General features: G+C 42.4%; 1 protein-coding gene across 7 annotated transcripts in view; it reads right to left on the bottom strand.

The window, feature by feature from the left end:
• dtx1 (deltex 1, E3 ubiquitin ligase) overlaps nucleotides 1-19,234 on the bottom strand; it is a 50,067-nt gene that overhangs the window by 4,598 nt on the left and 26,235 nt on the right. For 6 of the 7 annotated variants that reach the window (XM_015972180.3, XM_015972182.3, XM_015972179.3 and 3 more), the window contains 6 exons: nucleotides 10,002-10,063; nucleotides 9,601-9,762; nucleotides 4,089-4,150; nucleotides 3,788-3,946; nucleotides 505-666; nucleotides 55-144 (listed from right to left, as the gene is read on the bottom strand). In XM_015972180.3, coding sequence (XP_015827666.3) covers nucleotides 55-144; nucleotides 505-666; nucleotides 3,788-3,946; nucleotides 4,089-4,150; nucleotides 9,601-9,762; nucleotides 10,002-10,063 — 697 coding nt within the window. The remainder of the gene's footprint in view (nucleotides 1-54; nucleotides 145-504; nucleotides 667-3,787; nucleotides 3,947-4,088; nucleotides 4,151-9,600; nucleotides 9,763-10,001; nucleotides 10,064-19,234) is intronic. The other variant, XM_015972183.3, reaches the window with a different exon arrangement.

Below are 19,234 nucleotides of genomic sequence, written 5' to 3'. Positions count from 1 at the left end.
TATGAATCCCAGAGGGAAGAGACTTTGCTTTCTGGAAAAGGTGTAGGAGCTCACCTTCCTGCCTTTCTCGTTGTCGGGCAGGTAGCAGTGTCGAGGGAACCCTCTGGCGCTGAACTTTTTACCAGGGTTGGGGTGCTCATTTGTCTGTTAACATTATTAAGAACATCAAACAATAATCTATTTATTATTCGCTTAACTTAAAAGGTTTCCGTACATACACAACTAGAGCGTTAGAGAGAATCATCAGACCTTCAGGATAGTCCTGGATAATGATGCTTTGTGTGGCAGAGAGGTCATGACCTCATCTACTCTGACCCTGGGGACATTAAGGCTTTCCAATCTGCTGGAATAAGCTCCTCTAACGATAATCTCAGCAGGCGGGAAAAAATATGCAGCTCAGTTTTGACCAAGACTCTAAACACCAAAACAAATCAGACTTTCTATCTGATCCTTAGGACTGCATCACAAGTCTCCCTTCTGCACAGACTGCCAGACTGGTTTTACCTGGATCCCAGCAGGAATGCCATAAACGATGCGGATAGTTTTGGAGTCGGAATAGCCGGGCAGGGAGTGGGGGATGACGTGGTACTCCATCTTCCCCGGAGGCTGAGTGCCAGTTTTCTCACCATAGATGGTTTTGCATGTTGGACACTGTAGACTGCCATCCTGGTGTTGAGGTAAAACAAACTCAGTTGGTTTACAGAAACAATAATGGGATGCTGACTCATTTCATTTAAAGGTATCATGTTTAAAAAAAAACGGAAAAGGGTGGCTTGCCAACTCCGGGTCGGGAGAGAGGTCCTACCTCAAGTGGAGGAGTTTAAGTATTTTGGGGTCTTGTTCACAAGTGAGGGTAGGAGGGATTGGGAGATCGACAGGTGGATTGGTTCAGCGTCTGCAGTGATGCGGACGCTGAACCGATCTGTCGTGGTGAAGAGGGAGCTGAGCCAGAAAGCCAGGCTCTCGATTTACCGGTCGATCTACATCCCAGTCCTCACCTATGGTCATGAGCTTTGGGTAATGACCAAAAGAACGAGATCGCGGATACAAGCGGCCGAAATGAGTTTCCTCCGTAGGGTGGCCGGGCTCAGCTTTAGAGATAGGGTGAGGAGCTCGGACATTCGGGAGGGACTCGGAGTAGAACCGCTGCTCCTCCTGATCGAAAGGAGTCAGTTGAGGTGGTTTGGGCATCTGGTCAGGATGCCTCCTGGACGCCTCCCTGGGGAGGTTTTTCGGGCATGTCCTGCCGGCAGGAGGCCCCCAGGTCGACCCAGGACACGTTGGAAAGGTTACATCTCCAATCTGGACCGGGAAAGCCTTGGGGTTCTGCCGGAGGAACTGGTGGAGACGGCCGGGGAGAGGACGGTCTGGAGGTTGGGATGCTGCCCCCGCGACCCGGACCCGGATAAGCGGAGGAAGACGATGTTTAAAAAAAACCCTAAAAACCTTATCAGTCTTTGTTAAAGCTGATGCAAAGAAAAGTTAAAATCATGAAATAATGCATCTAAAGCTGCATTAGTCAATAATTAAGCTTTTAGAATGAGTCAGGTTTTTTTTCATATGAAAGAGGTTGCTGATATTAATGAGAGAAGCAAGATTTAACTCCTGACTTTGCACTCAGCTTTACAGACTTTATGGTGAGTTTCAGCTCATTGTTTTACTGTATTTGTTGAGCTGCCGTTTTACTGATTTAGTCAGCTTTACTGTCAAGTCTCACCACGACTGTTTTAGTGAACATCTGTTTTCAGCATCAGAAAATCCACAATGAGCTGTTTCCTGCACTGCACCAGCAAACAGCAGCAAGTTGGTGAAAATAGCCGGTGAGAGTTGGACTCCGCCAGGGCTGCCCTTTGTCACGATTCTGTTCATCACTTTTATGGGCAGGACTCCTTGGTGCAGCCAAAGTGTTGAGGGGATTCATTTTGGTGTCCTAAGGATCGAGTCTCTGCTTTTTGCATGGTCATGTTGGCTTCATCAGAACGTGATCTCCAGGTTTTGCTGGAGCGGTTCACAGCCGAGTCTGAAATAACTGGAATGAGAATCAGCTCCTCTAAATCCGAGACCGTGGTCTTGAATCGGGAATGAGTAGAATGCCTTCTCCAGGTCAGGGATAAGGTCCTGCCTCAAGTGGAGGAGTGTAAGTATCTCAGGGTCTTGTTCACAAGTGAGGGAAAGCTGGAGCGAGAGATCGACAGGTGAATTGGTGCTGCATCTGCAGTGATGCGCGCATTGTACCGATCTGTCGTGTGTGAAAAGAGAGCAAAGCTGGAAGGCAAAGTTCTTTATTTGCCAGTCGATCTACATTTCTACCCTCACCTATATGGTCATGAGCTTTGGGTAGTATTTGGGTATTTAGTGACCGAAATAATGAGTTGCTCAGGCACCTAGTTGCCTCCTGGATGCCTCCCTGGTGAGGTGTTCCAGGCACGTCCAACCCGGAGAAGACCTAAAGGAAGACCCAGAACATGCTGGAGGGACTATTGGGCCATTCCCATCTGTACCGGGTCGGCCCGGGCCGGGTAGCGTAGGTTGTTTACATATCTGGGTGGCCTGGTATTTTTCCTGGCCAACCAAGGCTCATTCTCAGCCCTCTTCTCGAGGGGGTCTGCTTCAGGCCGACCAGAGCCAACACACCCACTGCTGACAGCAAATTCACACCTTCCATTAGAGCAAGCCTCTGATTGGTGGGTAGAATCAGCCCACATGGGCTTAAGGCAAGGATGTGTGGAATCAACCGCGCCAGGCTGGGGCCGACTGGGGCTACCCGGCCCGGGCCGACCCTGTACAGATGGGAATGGCCCATATGTCTCTCAGCTGGCCAGGGAACGCCTTGGGATTCCCCTGGAAGACTTGGCCCAATTGGCCGGGGAGAGGGAAATAGGCCTCCCTGCTTAGGCTGCTGCATCCGCAGCCTGACCCTGGATAAGTGGCCGAAAATGGATGGATGGAGAAAGTAGCTTCAGATGGCAGGATTTGCATCTTTTTTCCTGATATTTGGACATCTCGTCTCTGACTGGCTAAGAGCAACAAGCTGTTTTGTTTTGCAGTTTTTTAGAGTTCCCAATGTTAATGGTTAGCTTCTGGTGGCTGAGACGTACTCTGCTGTTTCCTGGACGCTGAATCAACAACAGCCTTCCCCGTCGTGAGCCAAGATGGGTGAGTCCATTAATGTTAAGTGACAGTGTGACGTAGATCTGTCAGGATTTCCCAATCCTAGAGTTTCACTGTCCCGTCATGTTCAGCCTGCATGAAAAACTCAAGAGTGATGGATCTTTTTCAAAAATAATGAAAAAATGGTTTCTCAATGAAGAACCTCTTTAATAATTAATTGAGGTGAATTTGTGTTATTTTAATGTTAAGACACTAAGGTAGAATGAAAGTTGTTCATCTTTTTGTTTGAACATTTGATTGTTTTTAGTGTTTTTTCCATGAACTTCCTTACCACAAATTAGGACAGAGACAGAAATCTACTCATCTTAAAACCCAAATATATTCTATAATTGAATTAGTGACCCAAATGCGGCTGATGGAACATGTTTTTATTCACCTCTGCTTCTACATTAACATTCTGTGGCAGCAGAATAAAGTGAGCAACCTTACAGGGATTTTTTTTTATCAAGGACTGTGTTTATGCTGGTCTGACAAGAGGACTCTAACTCTAGAAGAGCTATAATTGGCTGGATCGCTTTTCAGCGTCATGGAAACCAGTCAAGCTGTAAGACGTCTCAAAGATTCCATTTGAGCTGTGAGCGACATCATAACGTCTGGCTCACAAGCTTTTACCCACCTTATTGCCGTTGTTGTACATGGCCACCAGGCACAGCAGATGGTACATGTGACCACATTTGCCAAGTTTGCCCACCAGCTCTGGCTTGATGCCTTTCTGCTGCAGGACGCCTTCGTAGCCTGACGACATCACCAGCCTCTCCATGCAGATGGTACAGTCCTAGAATAGGCAACCAGAATACCTCTACAGTTACTCTGCATGTGCATGGCTGGATATTTATTTATTTCACTCAGTTAGGAACAGACTGCATCTCATGGTGGCTGCAGAGCTCTTTAGGTCTTCTGTGAGTTTGGGTTCTTACCTCATCTTGAACTACTTTGATCTTCTCAGTGTATCTTCGCACCACATCCTCCGGGTTTTTCCCTTGTTGAAAAAAGAAAACTGCATGACATTTCAATACATCACAAACATCTTACCATCCAAACAGTTCAGAATTCAAAGCATACTCTCTATGTGTTACTGAGATGACGTCACCCTTAACTTGGCCATTTGGCCCACAACCAACCCTCTGATAATCCCTGTGTGGAACCGGGCTGAGAACACACCCCCTCAGTTTACACCCTAATACGCTTTGCAGGCAACCATTGTCCCCTCATAAGGCTTTGTTTGTTTGTGAAGGCCAGCCAGAGGACATACTCTGAATTTCTATGGATTTTTCTAGAAATGTTGCATTAAACAGACTTAATGAAAAGGGGAAACACAGGTGAAAATATTCTATTATTTTATGAGACCTGTTGATGTAGAGATTTGATCTAATTATGCACAGCAGGTGAAGCAAATGTGTAATTAAAAGCATCAGTGAATGCTAAAGTTCACTTAGATTCCCAAAAGAAAAGCTGACAAGGAACCAACATGCAGTGTCTGGTTGTCTGGTCCAATCCCAATTCTCACACTGCGCCCTACACCGTTCTGTGAAGTGCACTTTGAGGAGGTGCGCAGAATGGCTTCAAGTGTATCGTACACACGAGTACACAAGTGTGCCGAATTGGGACAGGTGCATTGCGTCATTGACTGAGAAGCATGCCAGGATGCCGGTAGCAAATATGACAAAAACATCTACTTTCTGTCAGTTTTTTGTTTTAGGATTTATAGAGCTCCGGGAGTAGCCGTCACTTCTACCGGCATGCAACAGTTCAAATCGAAACGGCACCATCTTGGTAGGCAGAAGCCTGCAGCTGGGGTATTTGTTATTGTCAGAAAACTCAATCGAACGGGAACTATGGTAGATTCCTGTTGTGCCCCAGGATGCAGAACAGACGCGGATGACATAAGGGATGAGCCATCTACAGGATTCCCCAAGATCCGGAACGCCGCAAACGTTGAATCATTGTAATAAAACGCGCTAGTGACCGGGCTAAAATGAAACTGGGATCCCGGGAGTAAAGGTTTTCGCTTATGCAGCGACCGCTTCATATCAGTTACTTAAACCAACGTTTCCTCAACTGTGTATGGTGTTTATTTTAAATGCTTTTATTACGATTCTTAGTGGGCTTCCTAAACTTATTTTGGCGTGGCTTTTTCTGTCTTATTACTCATAGCAACAAGTAAACATCACGTAAAACGTTGCCTCGTGAGTTCTGCGTGCTGCCGTTTACGTGTTTTATGATCACAGCAATTAACCGGCTAAGCTGTATTTCATTTTTAAGCAATGGTTGATCAGTTGTCAGCTCACACATAAAAAGCACTTTGGATTGCTATTTTCTGTCTCACCAAGACAGATCTCAGACAGATCCTGAGACGCTCCTGCCTGACATATTTATTTTATTCACGGAAAACAATCAGACCAGTGATTTCTCCTGGAGTTCAGTTTATACATTCAAACAGCACAGCACTCTATTTAAACTACTTACATGTAAATCTATGTTATTTGTCCATCCATCCATTTTCATCCGTTTATCCGGAGTCGGGTCGCGGGGGCAGTAGCCTAAGTCGAGAGGGCCAGACTTCCCTCTCCCCAGCCACTTGGGCCAGCTCCTTCGGGGAAATCCCAAGGGGTTCCCTGGCCAGGTCCACTCCGACAGCTTCTGGCGTTTTAAAAAAGTATCCCAGGGGCACGGTAAGGGTCGGAGATGTTTAGTCTATTTAATTTCTGACTATATAAAACGATTTCTTCAGTTTTAAAGTGTGAAGTAAACTCCAACGGAGTAAAATCCAAGCCGATCCCGTTCATTTTGTTTACCTTTGTTGCCTGCCAACATGGCGTCTACTCTCTGAGAATCACGTGACGTCTGGAGCTCTATATGCCTACAATGAGCTGTTTCAAAAAAGACAGGGAGATAAAGATTCAGCCAATCAGGGGGTGGGTGGGCATGGCCGGCAACAGCTTGTTTACCTCAAAGTGACAGAACCTTGAAACGGCTCATTATCAAATGTACTGAAAGAATAGAGCTGGTGGCTTTATGTGAGAGTGATTTCATGCAAAAAAAATAAATAAATAAAATTCATGAACATATTTTGTATGGACCTGTTGAGGGTCTGACCTCATGAGGAAATTACTATGCAGTGATTTTCTCCAAAATGACTGTGCTTAAATTGCTCTGGAAAGCAAATAATCACATCAGCGCCAAGAAACTTCATTTCCCATGATGCTTTGCACACGGAAGCATTGGGTGATGTTACCGCCTAGTACCAGAAACACGTTCTGCGCATGTGCGGGAGGCCGTGGAGCTTTCCCGCGAACTAAGACCATAAATCTTCAGCAGAGACAAAGAAACCTCGTTCTTTTGCCCAGGATACCTGGCGGTAAGGACACGCTTGTCGAACGCTCCGACAACTTGAGCACGCGGAAGCTCTAAGTGCCAAGTTGAGCCACGCAACCGCTGGAAACCACTCCACCATTATCGGGACCTCACTGGGAACGAGCGGAGCTCCATTCAGCTCTCAGAGACGCTGTAAGTTGTCAAACTCAGCACAAAAGAAACTTCGTCCTCTTTGTGTCCAGCCCGTGGAGAAACACACGTGGAGCCAAACAACGGAGAAAGCATCAAACCGACGGATGACGCTGAAAACTGCGGAGAAAACGGAGAACCGTCAAATCAAACAGCGGGGACGCCTTGCTGCTCATCGGGTGATCAGAAAACTCATTTTTTTCTCTCCTTTTCTTCTCCCGTTTCCTCTATAGTCCAGAATAAGCAATAAAACCGCGCTATTGCTTAAAAAGTAGCTTCGTGTTTTCCTCTTTCGCTCCCAAAACACGTCCGCCGGGTCATTTTGAAAGAATAAACTGCTTATTGATCATCGCTAATATCTTTAGTCGTCAGCTCTGGCCAGGCTGCCGACTCCTTTTAGATTAAATAATTTACAAGTGACCCTTTTGTTGTTTGTTAACTTTTGAAGTGTTTGAGTTAAGTTTTACTGTGATTCTAAGCCACTAAGTGTTCGGGAAAGTAGAAAACTTTACACATCCAGGTCTCCTGTTGAATGCGAGGGGAGGGGAAGAGCCCCACACACACTCACAGCTCACTCCCCCCACCTACTCTGGGGAAACAAAGACCCATTCATCTCACACACACACACACACTCACTCACACACACCACACAAACACCTTGAACATTATTTTGAATATACATCCTTTTATTATATCACATGGTTATTATTCATTTATGCCACTGTTTATTCATTTGACAAATTGTTAATTAAACGTTATAAAATTCAGATTTTCGTCTCCAGTAGCTTTGTTGTGTCGAAGAGAAGTCTCTGCTCCAAGGATTCTACGAACTTCAAGAAAGACTGATAAGAGTTTTGGATTCAATTTTTCCCCGGTTAAAGGGGAATGGTGCCCCGTATATCTAAGAATATCTTAATTAATTAATAAATCAGTAAATATTTACATATTTACAGAATTTATTGAAGAATCCAAAAGTAAGTTGAAGCTTACTAATTGTTCGCTCCTAATAACCCCAACAGACCATAGAACTATTAGAACTATCATAACTTAAATAACACACACACACACACACACACACACACACACACACACACACACACACACACACACACACACAGTGTCACCTTTAAGTTCTGACGCTTGTTTGACCTAAAATCGGTGAATCTGTCAGGACGGGACGCTGCTTGGGCCAAACAGCTTGAAACTTGACAGGATTCATTCTTGTGTGACGCTAATCTTGTAAATCTGGTGGGAATTGAGTTGCCTTCCAAATTGATGTAATGAGTCCTCGATCTAGACATGTAGAGTAAACATTTGTCTATAAGTATCTAAAGAAATATCTTGGCTATTTTTTTAGGTTGTGGTAATTTTGCAGCTGAAACGTGAAGTGAATCATTTTTAATACCTACAAAGTTGTAATTGAAGTTTATCACCTTTGAATTCAGATCATGTCTGCTTTTCAGTTTTCTCTCAACCTTTACATTTATGAACATATTATTTCAAGTCCAGTTAGGAATCCTGACTTTGGAAAGTAAAAAACCTCCGACCAACCTAGGTCTGAAAAAACAATATGGCTACCTCACACACCACTGTTTAATTTCTCTTAGGCTCATGTCGCAATATACTGTCAGGATGAACAGAACACAGAATTGCACATTATTGCCTTTTTCATCGCTAGAAACAGTTAGCCTGGTTACTGAGTATTAAAGTAACACATTCTGCTGGATTTCCTGGCTGCAACAAGAGCAGAGTTAACTGAAAGTGATGGTATCTATGAAGCATTATAAAGTGTTTGTGGTTGATGTTGCCTGGTAAACATTATCCTGAAACTCACACACGTGACATCTTTTCTCATTTTTATAGAAATCAGATTTGTTAATGTTATCACAGGTTTGTGAATTTCAGAAGACAGTAGGCCCCCCCCCCCCCCCCCACCACCACCACCACCACCAAAAAACATCCCACAAACTGCCTGACTTTTTTGTTTTTAATTTCAAAAAGTGAAATCTAAAAACTGAAGTTTGTGGGTGTAAAGTGCTAACGGACAGTAGGAAGATAACTCAGATGGGGCCAAACAAATCAATTAACCATTCAGCTCTTACTAGCACTTACTCAACTTCTTACTCTAAATGCATCTAAAAGCACAACAGGTGTTGATTATCTGCCTCAAATCTTTCAAACAATTGCAAATGTAGTTTTATCTTCTATTTAAACTCATTCATTTAGTAACTTAAAGAGACAATGTGGAGTATTTAATTATTAACCCTCTGGAGGCAGGCGTTGCAGATTTGCAACAGTTAAAATTATCTACCTGGTTACTCTACATATGTATTTCATGAGCATTTTTTTAACTCTGAAGTACCCCTGAAGGACTTAGTTGTTCGTCCTTTTATCAAAACTTATTTTGAGCCTGAGAGGGTTAAAACATCCATCAAAATGTTGTTGAAAATGAATGATATGATGCCCTGTTGTTGACAAATATTGGCGGCTTCATAACATATAACCATAAAAATCGGGTCAGCGGGTCTAAGTCTCTGGGCGACGCCATATTAGAAGCCATATTTCCTTCTATGGAAGCCCATGAGGACAAAATGCATTTACTGACTTGTAACAAATGGCTACAAAACGTTTATCATTCTTAAATGTTGTTTTACACATTTACCTCTTCATTTGTTGCCAGTGATGAAAGGGAGTCTGATGTGCTTGTTATTTTGCTAAAGTTTGCACTCCCCAGGGATTTTTGACCCTAATGGGCATCCGTTGGTAAGGTCCTTACTCCAGCACAAAAATACTGCTTGCTTGCAACAATTTAGGTATCTACTGCCCCCTATCTCCAGGAAAATATGCACAGTCACTTTAAGCAATACTGATGGCTAATACAAAGATTTAGTACAGGTTTCTTCTCTTGATATTTTCCAAACTCACCCCTCTTAAGGTGCTTCTTCTTGGTTTTGCGGCGCATGCCATTGACCCCCGGCACTGGCTTCATGTCGCTCTTGTTGATAGGCGGAGGGTGCAGAATGGGCTTTGGAGCTCGAGTCAGGCAAACTGGCAGACCTGCAGCGCACATCAGGATACCGGTCATACCTGATACGTGTATAAACACACACACACACACACACACACACACACACACACACACACACACACACACACACACACACACACACACACACACACACACACACACACACACACACACACACACACACACACACAGAGTGGAAAAAAAGAGCAACAGTAAAGTTTCCTTCAGTGGAAATGATTGTTTTATCAAAATTGAAAACAAATGCTGACAAAAACATAATGTGTCACGTTGGTCTAACCTGCTAATGCTGGATGAACTGGTCCTGAACCAGTTAGGTTCTTCACTGGGAGAGCAGGAACACTGTATGAAAAAATAAATGAATAAATAAATAAAAGTGAAAAGTAAAAGTAGCAGTAAAGACAATAACCACCTATAGAGGACAGGAAATAGCCCAAAGGCGGTGCCACTGCTTTTAACACCTCAGCTGAAAACACTAAAAGCAGCAGACAGTTCTACTCTGTCCCACAATAAACACCTAAGTTAAAATGTCGTGTTCGCCAACACAGACCCTGCAATGGGATGAGACGGCCAGCCTCGTGTACAAAGCACTGGAGCAGAGCCTGATACAGGATGACATTTGGAGAGGTCAGGCTTTGTGGTGAACACTGACGATGGTTGACTTGCACACTTTTCAGAATGTGTAGAGGACAGCGGACAAAAGCCATTGATGTATTAATAGCACAGAATTCAGAGACCTTCTTTTCACAGTGGCAGAGCTTCAGTTCAAATAGCAATACTCAGAGGATTAAAGTTCAGTAACCAGTTTCATTTCCTCTTATAGAAGGCAGAAAAAAACAAGTTCACTTCAAATCTGGAGTCATTCTAAAGAACCCTAACACACAAACAATATGAAGAACCACAACACATAACACAAAAACTGACAATGGAATCAAATAAGTTAAATCACCGTAGAGGAAAAACAGCTAGTTTACACAAGTAGTTTAGGAAATCCACAAGGTTTTGTACTCGGGTCGCTTCTGTTTTTCATTAAATATTCTCTACTTAACATAAAATATGACAAAAATAGATATAATGCTGCTGTAAAAGTGATGACACCAGCTCTAATGATATTAGTTTAACTTGGAGAAACTGATCATCTTCCAAAGTTCCATTGCTGCTTTTATTCTGAAAGGATTTACTTTTAAATACAGGCTAAATTAAGATCTCTAATTGTTTTTACTATAAGCCTAGAAGTACAACTCTGTCTGTTATTTCATAGCCAAACATATACATTTAAGTCTCGATTCAAGTAGTCTCAAGGTATAAATAGTTTAAGCTGCACTTTTTCAAAGAGCCAGCAGGGGGCAGCTGACCCATTCAAGAATTCAGGAAAAAATAAATAAATAAAAAACAGGAGTCTTGAAGAAAATGACCTCATGTATCATATAAATCATGACTATTTTGTATTGATTTTTTCCACATACCAATACCTGAAGCTTATTGTGAATCTTCTCCAATAAAAAAAATCTGTTTTTCTGAAGTTTTTTTCTATCAAAGGCCTGAAAAAATCATATTGCCACACAGAAACGAAATCGGCCACACTTGTAAATCTTTTAAATCTTCGTTGGAGTATTGTTTGTTAGCTCATGTCGACTGACAGATAACAAACCGAGTGCTGGTATAATGTCCTCTTGCTCGCTATCTTTTGTGATGACCTGAATTTGCAGGGTGGCTGACATTAAATAAGGCTGCACAAATCAAGTTAGATTGCCACTTTATATTGCCACTTTATATATATATATATATATATATATATATATATATATATATATATATGTATATATATATATAAAGTGTATATATGTATGTATATATTTATATATATATTTATACATACATAATATAAACTGTTCTGCAGACTCAGTGGGTTGCACACACATTAAGGATGTTGGTCTAACATTCGCATGATCCTGAAAAATAAAATGGAACAAATCAGTCAAGTTAGATGACAAACTGACAGGTTTTCTGACTCGCTTTGCACATTTTTGTGCAGAGCATGCAAATGCTTCATAGCACAGGCAGTAATGATGCTATATTGGTTTTCTTATTATTTTCGCTTTGGTAATGAACAACTATTGTGCTCTTTGTCCTTCCTGCACTTAAAATATTATTGCACAGCAACACTCACAGCTACACTGACAAGGCTGCACTTAAAAAGACGAACCCATCAGGATAGAAACATGTTATTAAATAGAAAAGGCATTTGCTCACAACAAATTTGTATTGATTTTCTTTAAATTCTCCCTCAGAGGGAAGTCGAACCCCCCAGAACCAGAACAAGTCACATGATCCTGTGACTGTAGGGGTCATGATGCTCATCAACTGCCTGCAAGTGTTAATATAGAGAGATGAAAGTAAAGAAATCAGTAATAGACACATGGACCACTGGTAAATCAAACCTTGAATCTTGTTAGTCTTTGACCATGAAGCGTCAGAGGTCTTTGGCCCTCTGGCTTCTCTGTGCTGCACAAGCCCACATCATCAGACAGCACTGCCATAAATGAGAGCCTCTGTTCCTGTGCCAAGGGACACCCATCAATAAGCTCAGTGCAATAGCAAAACGAGGAACGTAGCCTGGATGAGAAGCTTATGTGTCCCATCACATCTCTGGCTGGGGACTCCGATGTCTCCGATCACTGGACCAGGAACAAGGATCAGCTGGATCCTTGTGAGTGTGGGACTGATGAGTATCGAAATCAAGGAAAGGACAGCTCTGTGCTACACAAGCTCCGCTAACCATCACCAGTATGTTCAAGGAAATGAAACAGTGAGAAGTTACAGAGTGAAAAACTACAAAGGGGGATTTCTCACCTTAAACTCCACAGAATAATTAATGGATGAACTCAAATCCAACAATCTGTGCTTGTTTATTATAAAGAAGAGTGTTTGTCTTCTGCAGATTATGTGGAAGGAACTCTATTAACCATAAATAAGCAAAGTAAAGCTGATGAAGTGAAGCAAAGGACACAAAAAACCCAAAGCAAATCAAAACCCATCAAGGACAAGAAGACTTTCTTTATATGAGCATGTATAATTCATGTGTTCACCGAGCACCACCATCAAACGACTCATTTACATCAGGAGATAAAATGGGACCAAAGGAGCTCTTAACTGGATGTGCAAAGAGTGCAAGAAATTGTTTAGTCTGCAGCAGGACAAGAACTGCTCTGCAGAATGCCACAACAGCTAAAAACACCTGGCATTGACAGACAATATCTACGGAAACTCAGACACTGAAAGTTGTACGTATAAATAAATCGAGACAAGGTTGTAATACATGTTATGCTTGATTTCTGCTATTTCAGATTTTATGTTCATGTACATTTACCTTTTCTATTCAGAAATTTCTGAAGAAAAATCAAATGCTTTTTTATTACAGTTATAACATGCTGTTTTGGTTTAAAATCCCAATTATAAACTACACACCAGCTTTACATGTTAATAGCCCAATAAAACCAGAGTTATACTTAAAATAATTAAATCTCAGACCATCAGAAAGATTATGATCTTGACCACTGTCTTGATACAGAAATCTTTAATCAATTGTTGTACTTGTTCACATGCGCTTAGCCCCTTTATTATGGTATGTGTGATGTGAACACCCCTCCCAGGGTGGAGGTCTGCACTCTGACTGCTTTCTAGTTTTTATTAGTTAGTTAAATTTCTTGAGCGAATGTTTAATTTTGATACAGTACCATGTTTTGCTTGCAATTTGTGACAATTCATGGTGTGTTTATAGATCATCAATTGCAGTTTGTCAAAATAGGGGGGCCCAAACATTATATTGCATAGGGCCCCCACAATGCTAGAAACGGCCCTAATATTGCAGTGAATGTCTACCGTAGCAACGGCGGTTGCACCTTAGCACAACAGAGGGAGGTGTCATGATGACATAGGGAGTCAATGCAGAGCTCCGGCCGGTAACGATATTGAAAATGAAAGTAAACACGAGCCGTAATTTTTGGTTTTTGAACAATGTCAGCTCAGACGGAAAACTAGAGCAATGCAGTGCTCCTGCTCCAGGAGCTTCTCTCTGTTATAGCTGGAGGTCAGATCATCAGAGACTGCATGTGGACTGTGGATGACTGACACCAGGAGCAGCTTGTTAAAAAACACTTAATGAGCGCAGCTTTAATCACAATAAAAAGCAAGTCATGTCCAAGATAAACGGAAGTCCGCTGCAGCGCAGGGACCACCCCGGTACCTCCTTTATGTCACCATTGCCTAATCTAACATAAAATGGACACAATGCCACCACGGTCTCATCACTTATAAACAACCCAAGCCCCCACAATGCGGGTGAAAAATTGAAGCAAACCCGGAAGTGAAATAAATTGCAGTTCCACCCTCATCCACTAGGGGCTGGTGTCAGAAGTGAGCAAATCCTCATTGACTCCCAAGTTAAAAATACCAATTTCACAGCAGAAATAAACATGTTTACAGCCTGGTTCCAAAACATGTTTTTTGTTTAAATGATCTAGTTTACACTCATGACAACTCTGAGGGGGTGAATTTTTTTCTCACTCTTCTGTTTTAGTGTATTGAAAGCCTAAAATTCTGTATAATCAATGAGCATCCGACCCACGTGACCGCCGCCACAGGCCCATGTGACCGCAGCGCTAGCTCCGTGGAAAGACCTCAGTCTGAGCCTCGGCCTCGCCTGGAAACAGTTCGGTCATTTTCAGTCTCTCAACTTAGACCATTAGTTGTAGCGTTTGTGCATTCTTTTTTGGATATTTTTTGTGTAAATGTTGGACAAAATGACTTGCTGTGGCATTGATTGCACTAATAGAGCGTCCAAGGAGTCTCCAATTCATTTTTTTTCAGTAAGTAAAATTATATTTATGTATTTTAGGTCACTGCCGAGCTGAGCTTAGATTTTAACATGTACTGTTTAACCATGTAGGGTAAAACCCAGTGCATTTAACATAACGCTGCACTTTAGAAAATGGGTTGAAATAAAACATGTTGGTGGAGTTGGGTTCTGACTATCGGCTTGTGAAGCTCTCGGGAGACCTCTGTTTTCCACCCGGTTCTCCCCTCCCCGCAGCTCGGCGCATCTCTGTCTGATCGCGGCTTCTGTCTGCTGCACGGACTGCCGGCTGGTGGAGCTCTGGATGGAAACCGATGTTTTCCACCCGTTCTCCCCTCCCCGCAGCTCGGCCGGCGCATCTCTGTCTGATCGCTGCTTCTGTCTGCTGCACGGACTGCCGGCTTGTGGAGCTCTAGGATGGAAACCTTTCCACCCGGTTCTCTCCAGCGGCAGCTCTGCGCTTCCTAGATCGCAGCGGTGCTTGTCTGCTGTGCGGCTGCTGGCTTGTAGAGCTCTCGGAGACCTGTGTTCCACCTGGTTTTACCCAGCGGTCAGCCCGGCGTATCTCTGACTCAGAAGCTCTGGTGTTGTGCAGTTAACTCCGGTTGTAGCTAGGTTGCTACCTCCGTTAGCTTAGCTCCCACCTCTGCGTTAGCTTTGGGTTAGCTTCAGGTTAGCTTGTAGCTAGTTCGACCGGGTGTCGTCAGTTTATCCCAGCCTTACAGCCTCACCCTCAGCTCCACCTCTCTTCTCTTTTATGGAATTGTCTGGGCTTGACGGAACCTGTGACACGGTCAAAATGGCGGTGGTGGCCACCTCCCATTTTAGCACAAAAACTTGTTATTGGAGCCTATGGAAACCCATTGTCCAATATTTATATGTTGATGAAACAACCTTAGGCTTCATGATTCCACTACGGCGTACAAAGTGACGACATTGTTTTGTAAAAATGGATTTAGGGACTGTCTTGCACTTTTAGGCAGAGGCTTACAGCTGTGCTTTGTCATAAAATAGTCCCAAGTCTAAAACGGTGCCTATGATTCCTTTATGTTACTAATTAATTTCATTCTTATTATTTAGGTCACCAAGGAGAATTGGAATCACTACTGAGTGATTTTAAGGATATTTTTTGCTCACAATGCTAGTTGGATCCATTCACTTACTGTGCTTTAGGCTAAGCTACAGCTAAAGGAGTACAGCCGGGTCAGGAGAATGACTGGGCTGGCTAAAAATGTGTTTTTTTCCCCACTTATCTAACTCTGGGAAATATGTCAACTGACAAAATTTCATTTTTGGGTAAAATATCCCTTTAAAGCTGAGTATTAAATACTGTTAATGATTCATGTCAGCTGCTGCTAAAATTAGTTCCTAAATGAATTAATATGAGGCAGTAAGGAAAAGTCTCACAAATCCCCTCAAGAACTTTGGGACAAACAAAATGTCCATTTCACAGCTATTATTTTGACTCGTCTGTTTTCTTTGCACAAAGCGGACAAGCATTGATTTATTTATATTGGAGCCTTTTGATCTGGATTGACTTTTGATTCAAACTATTAACCTAAAAGTTCTCACTGCGCCTACCTTTGTCAGCCTGTGCTCAGATTCAATTAAAAACCACACGTTATCAGTGTAAATGAGCACAAACATTTGCGATTCTGCTGTTCAGCACTTCAGTTTCGATAACCACACGCAGCTTTTTGTGCTGCTTTCTCAACTTTTCCTCTCTGTGCTTGACCCGTGTTCACCTCAGTCCTCACTTCTCTGCAGTTCTGTTGTTGTTTTATTGTTTCTGCATAAAAAAAGAAAATGTGCAAGGTGACACAAACATTTCTGACGAGATCGTGTCTTTTAAAAGTTGCTCTGGAAGAATTTGCTGTGAAGGTACTTTTTAAGATTTCAGACCAAAAATCACTTTTTATTGAATCCAGCCAGCCCCTAATCCAGTAACACTGCATTAATGTCGTTCCCTGGCAGGTCATGATACAAGGGTCGCTGTCCGTCTTTGGTATTCGTCATCCACTGTGTCTCAATTAAGGAAACCTCTAAATTCCTTAAAGGCATATTCCACCCATAAATGAAATTTTGTCTGTTGACATATTTCCCAGACAACGTGTGCATCTGTGTTTATAGAAGCAGGTGTGTTTGGGGCTGCCATGCACCTGCAAGTGAAGGCTTATAGCTGTGCTTTGTCATAAAGTAGTCCCAAGTCTAAAATGGCACCTGTGATTCCTTTATGTTACATATTATATTCACTTGCAGTCAGTCTGATTATTTAGGTCACCAAGCAGAATTGGGATCACTACTGAGTGATTTAAGGACATTTTTTTGCTCACAATGCTAGTTGGATCCATTCACTTACTGCATTTTATGCTAAGCTAAATCTAAAGGAGTACAGCCGGGTCAGGAGAATGACTGGGCAGGTTAAAAATGTGGTTTTTCCCACTTATCTAACTCTGGGAAATATGTCAACTGACAAAACTTCATTTTTGGGTGAAATATCGCTTTAAGATTTATCGTTTCCCAAACAGAGAGAATTCATTAGTTGCTGACAGAGGGACAAATATTTACCCTGCTATGGGTGGAAAGATGTGGGTAAAGATTAACTCTTAGTTAGAGGCTACATGAAAGAACAACACCAATAATTTCTAATTTGCCCCACTTTGGCCCACATAAGCACTCATGTTTTATTTATTTGTTGCATTATTAATTTTTGTCATAAAGGGGAGCACCAGAACAAAGTTTATGAAGCAGCTTGTTGAGGAATAATGATCTGTGTGGTCGACGCACTCACACAGGTATCAGCTGATTTCTAAACATAAATCACATTTTTTATCGCCTGGCTTTTATGCAACATGGTTCATGATCTAAATTGGTTGTTTTAATATTTTTCTAATTTTGCTAATGCCTTTTTATTTTGTGTGAATGCCTTTTAATTGTATTTTAATCTGTTTTATTGCCTCTTTTATTGATCGACATGTCATTCTGCATTTGTGGTGTTCAGCGCCATGGGCTTCCGTAAAGGCAGTGAACGGTGCTATAAAAATAAAGTTTGATTGATTAAAGAATACCCACCAAACATCCACTTTGATTTCAAGAGGTCAACAAAAACAATCATGAATCATTATTTGGGTTATTTCTGCCCACCGTGAAGAATATGTTCCTGTTTGTTAGCAAGATTATCTAAAAATGACAAAAAGCTAAGCTATCTCATGGTAGCATTACAGGTTTTCTAAAGCAGAAAGGTCCTAGCCTGGCCAGCCATGCCCATGCTCCCTTATGGGAAGCAAAGGGCCCAGCAATGCTCCCATTTAAATAACCTCACCCCTTGAGAATCCTAACCGAGCCAATCAGCGCTGAGCAAACTACAAAGATGGCGTCTGAAGCGGAGATCCCTGCAGTTCTTTCCTCTGTTCTAAATGACTTGGACACATGTTTAAAACCACAAGAAGAAGCGCTAAAAGCCTTTCTTCTAAAGTAAGATGTTTGCGCCGTCGCCAGATGCCATCTTTGACTACAGCTAAAAAACTGCAGCGTCGCGCGATAAGGCCGTCATTTCCGCCCTTTTTCTGATTGGTTATTTTTTAACTAGCTTGTCTCGCCCCTCATGGTGCTCTCTGCCTCTGAGTATCCAGACTCGTCCTCTGTGTACAGCAGACAGAGGAAGAGCCTGACAGGTCATTGTAGACATTTTCACAGCTTAATGTCAGTTTTACAAAAGTATCTTTTGGTTATGTGTTTTTTTTAGATCAATTATTTAATCACGGACAAATAATAAAGCTCTCACGTGTTTAATAATTTATCTAAATAAAGAGCCATGCTTCTAGTATACCCAACAGAGTGTCTGCATAAACCAGCAGATGGTTCCACTTCTAATATGTGTGCTTCTATAAGATTGATGGCAACACACACACACACACACACACACACGCACACACACACACACACACACACACACACACACACACACACACACACACACACACACACACACACACACACACACACACACACACACGCACGCATGCACGCACACTCACCTCCCTACAGCCTACAACTAGTTGCTTCATGACACAAAAGTACAGTTCAATATCTAAGCTGCAGCTGCCGTAACCACTGAGCCACAGCTCATAACGTCACACACTGCAATCAGTCACAAGTGAGTTTGATTTACCGGTTAAAACCTGTAATCAAGTGAAGAATGGCTGCTTAAATGTGTAATTCAGCATGTAAACAAACCACACTGTGCTAAATACCTCTTCTTTACACCCAACAACAGTTGCTTTAGCATGTGTGGGTGCATGAGAAAAAACTTGATGTTTTTCATTTTGTGTGTGGTCTGTCTGCAGCACAGTGATTGGAAATGTGTGACGGTTCATTTTCACTTTGTGCAAGCTTTCATGTCCTGCTGTGTGTATGTTAACCACACTCATCCTGTATAAGCCACTCGCCTGGGAACCGATCTACTCTACCTCACCCCTCCACCACCGCCCCACGTCTCTCTCTCTCTTCCTCTCCACCGCTCTGTGTCTCACTCTATGCACTGCGAGGTGAAAAAGTCACATTTCATCCACTACTCTGAGCTTTCACCAAATTCTTCAAAAACAGATCAGAAAGGGGGTGGCGCCTGTTTGTTTCAGTGACCTGAATTAGGCAAAAAA

This window comes from Nothobranchius furzeri, chromosome 17 (genome assembly GCF_043380555.1).
Source record: "Nothobranchius furzeri strain GRZ-AD chromosome 17, NfurGRZ-RIMD1, whole genome shotgun sequence".
Classification (NCBI taxonomy): Eukaryota; Metazoa; Chordata; class Actinopteri; order Cyprinodontiformes; family Nothobranchiidae; genus Nothobranchius; species Nothobranchius furzeri.
Note: the sequence above shows the minus strand (reverse complement) of the source record. Positions and strands in the feature narration are given on the sequence as shown.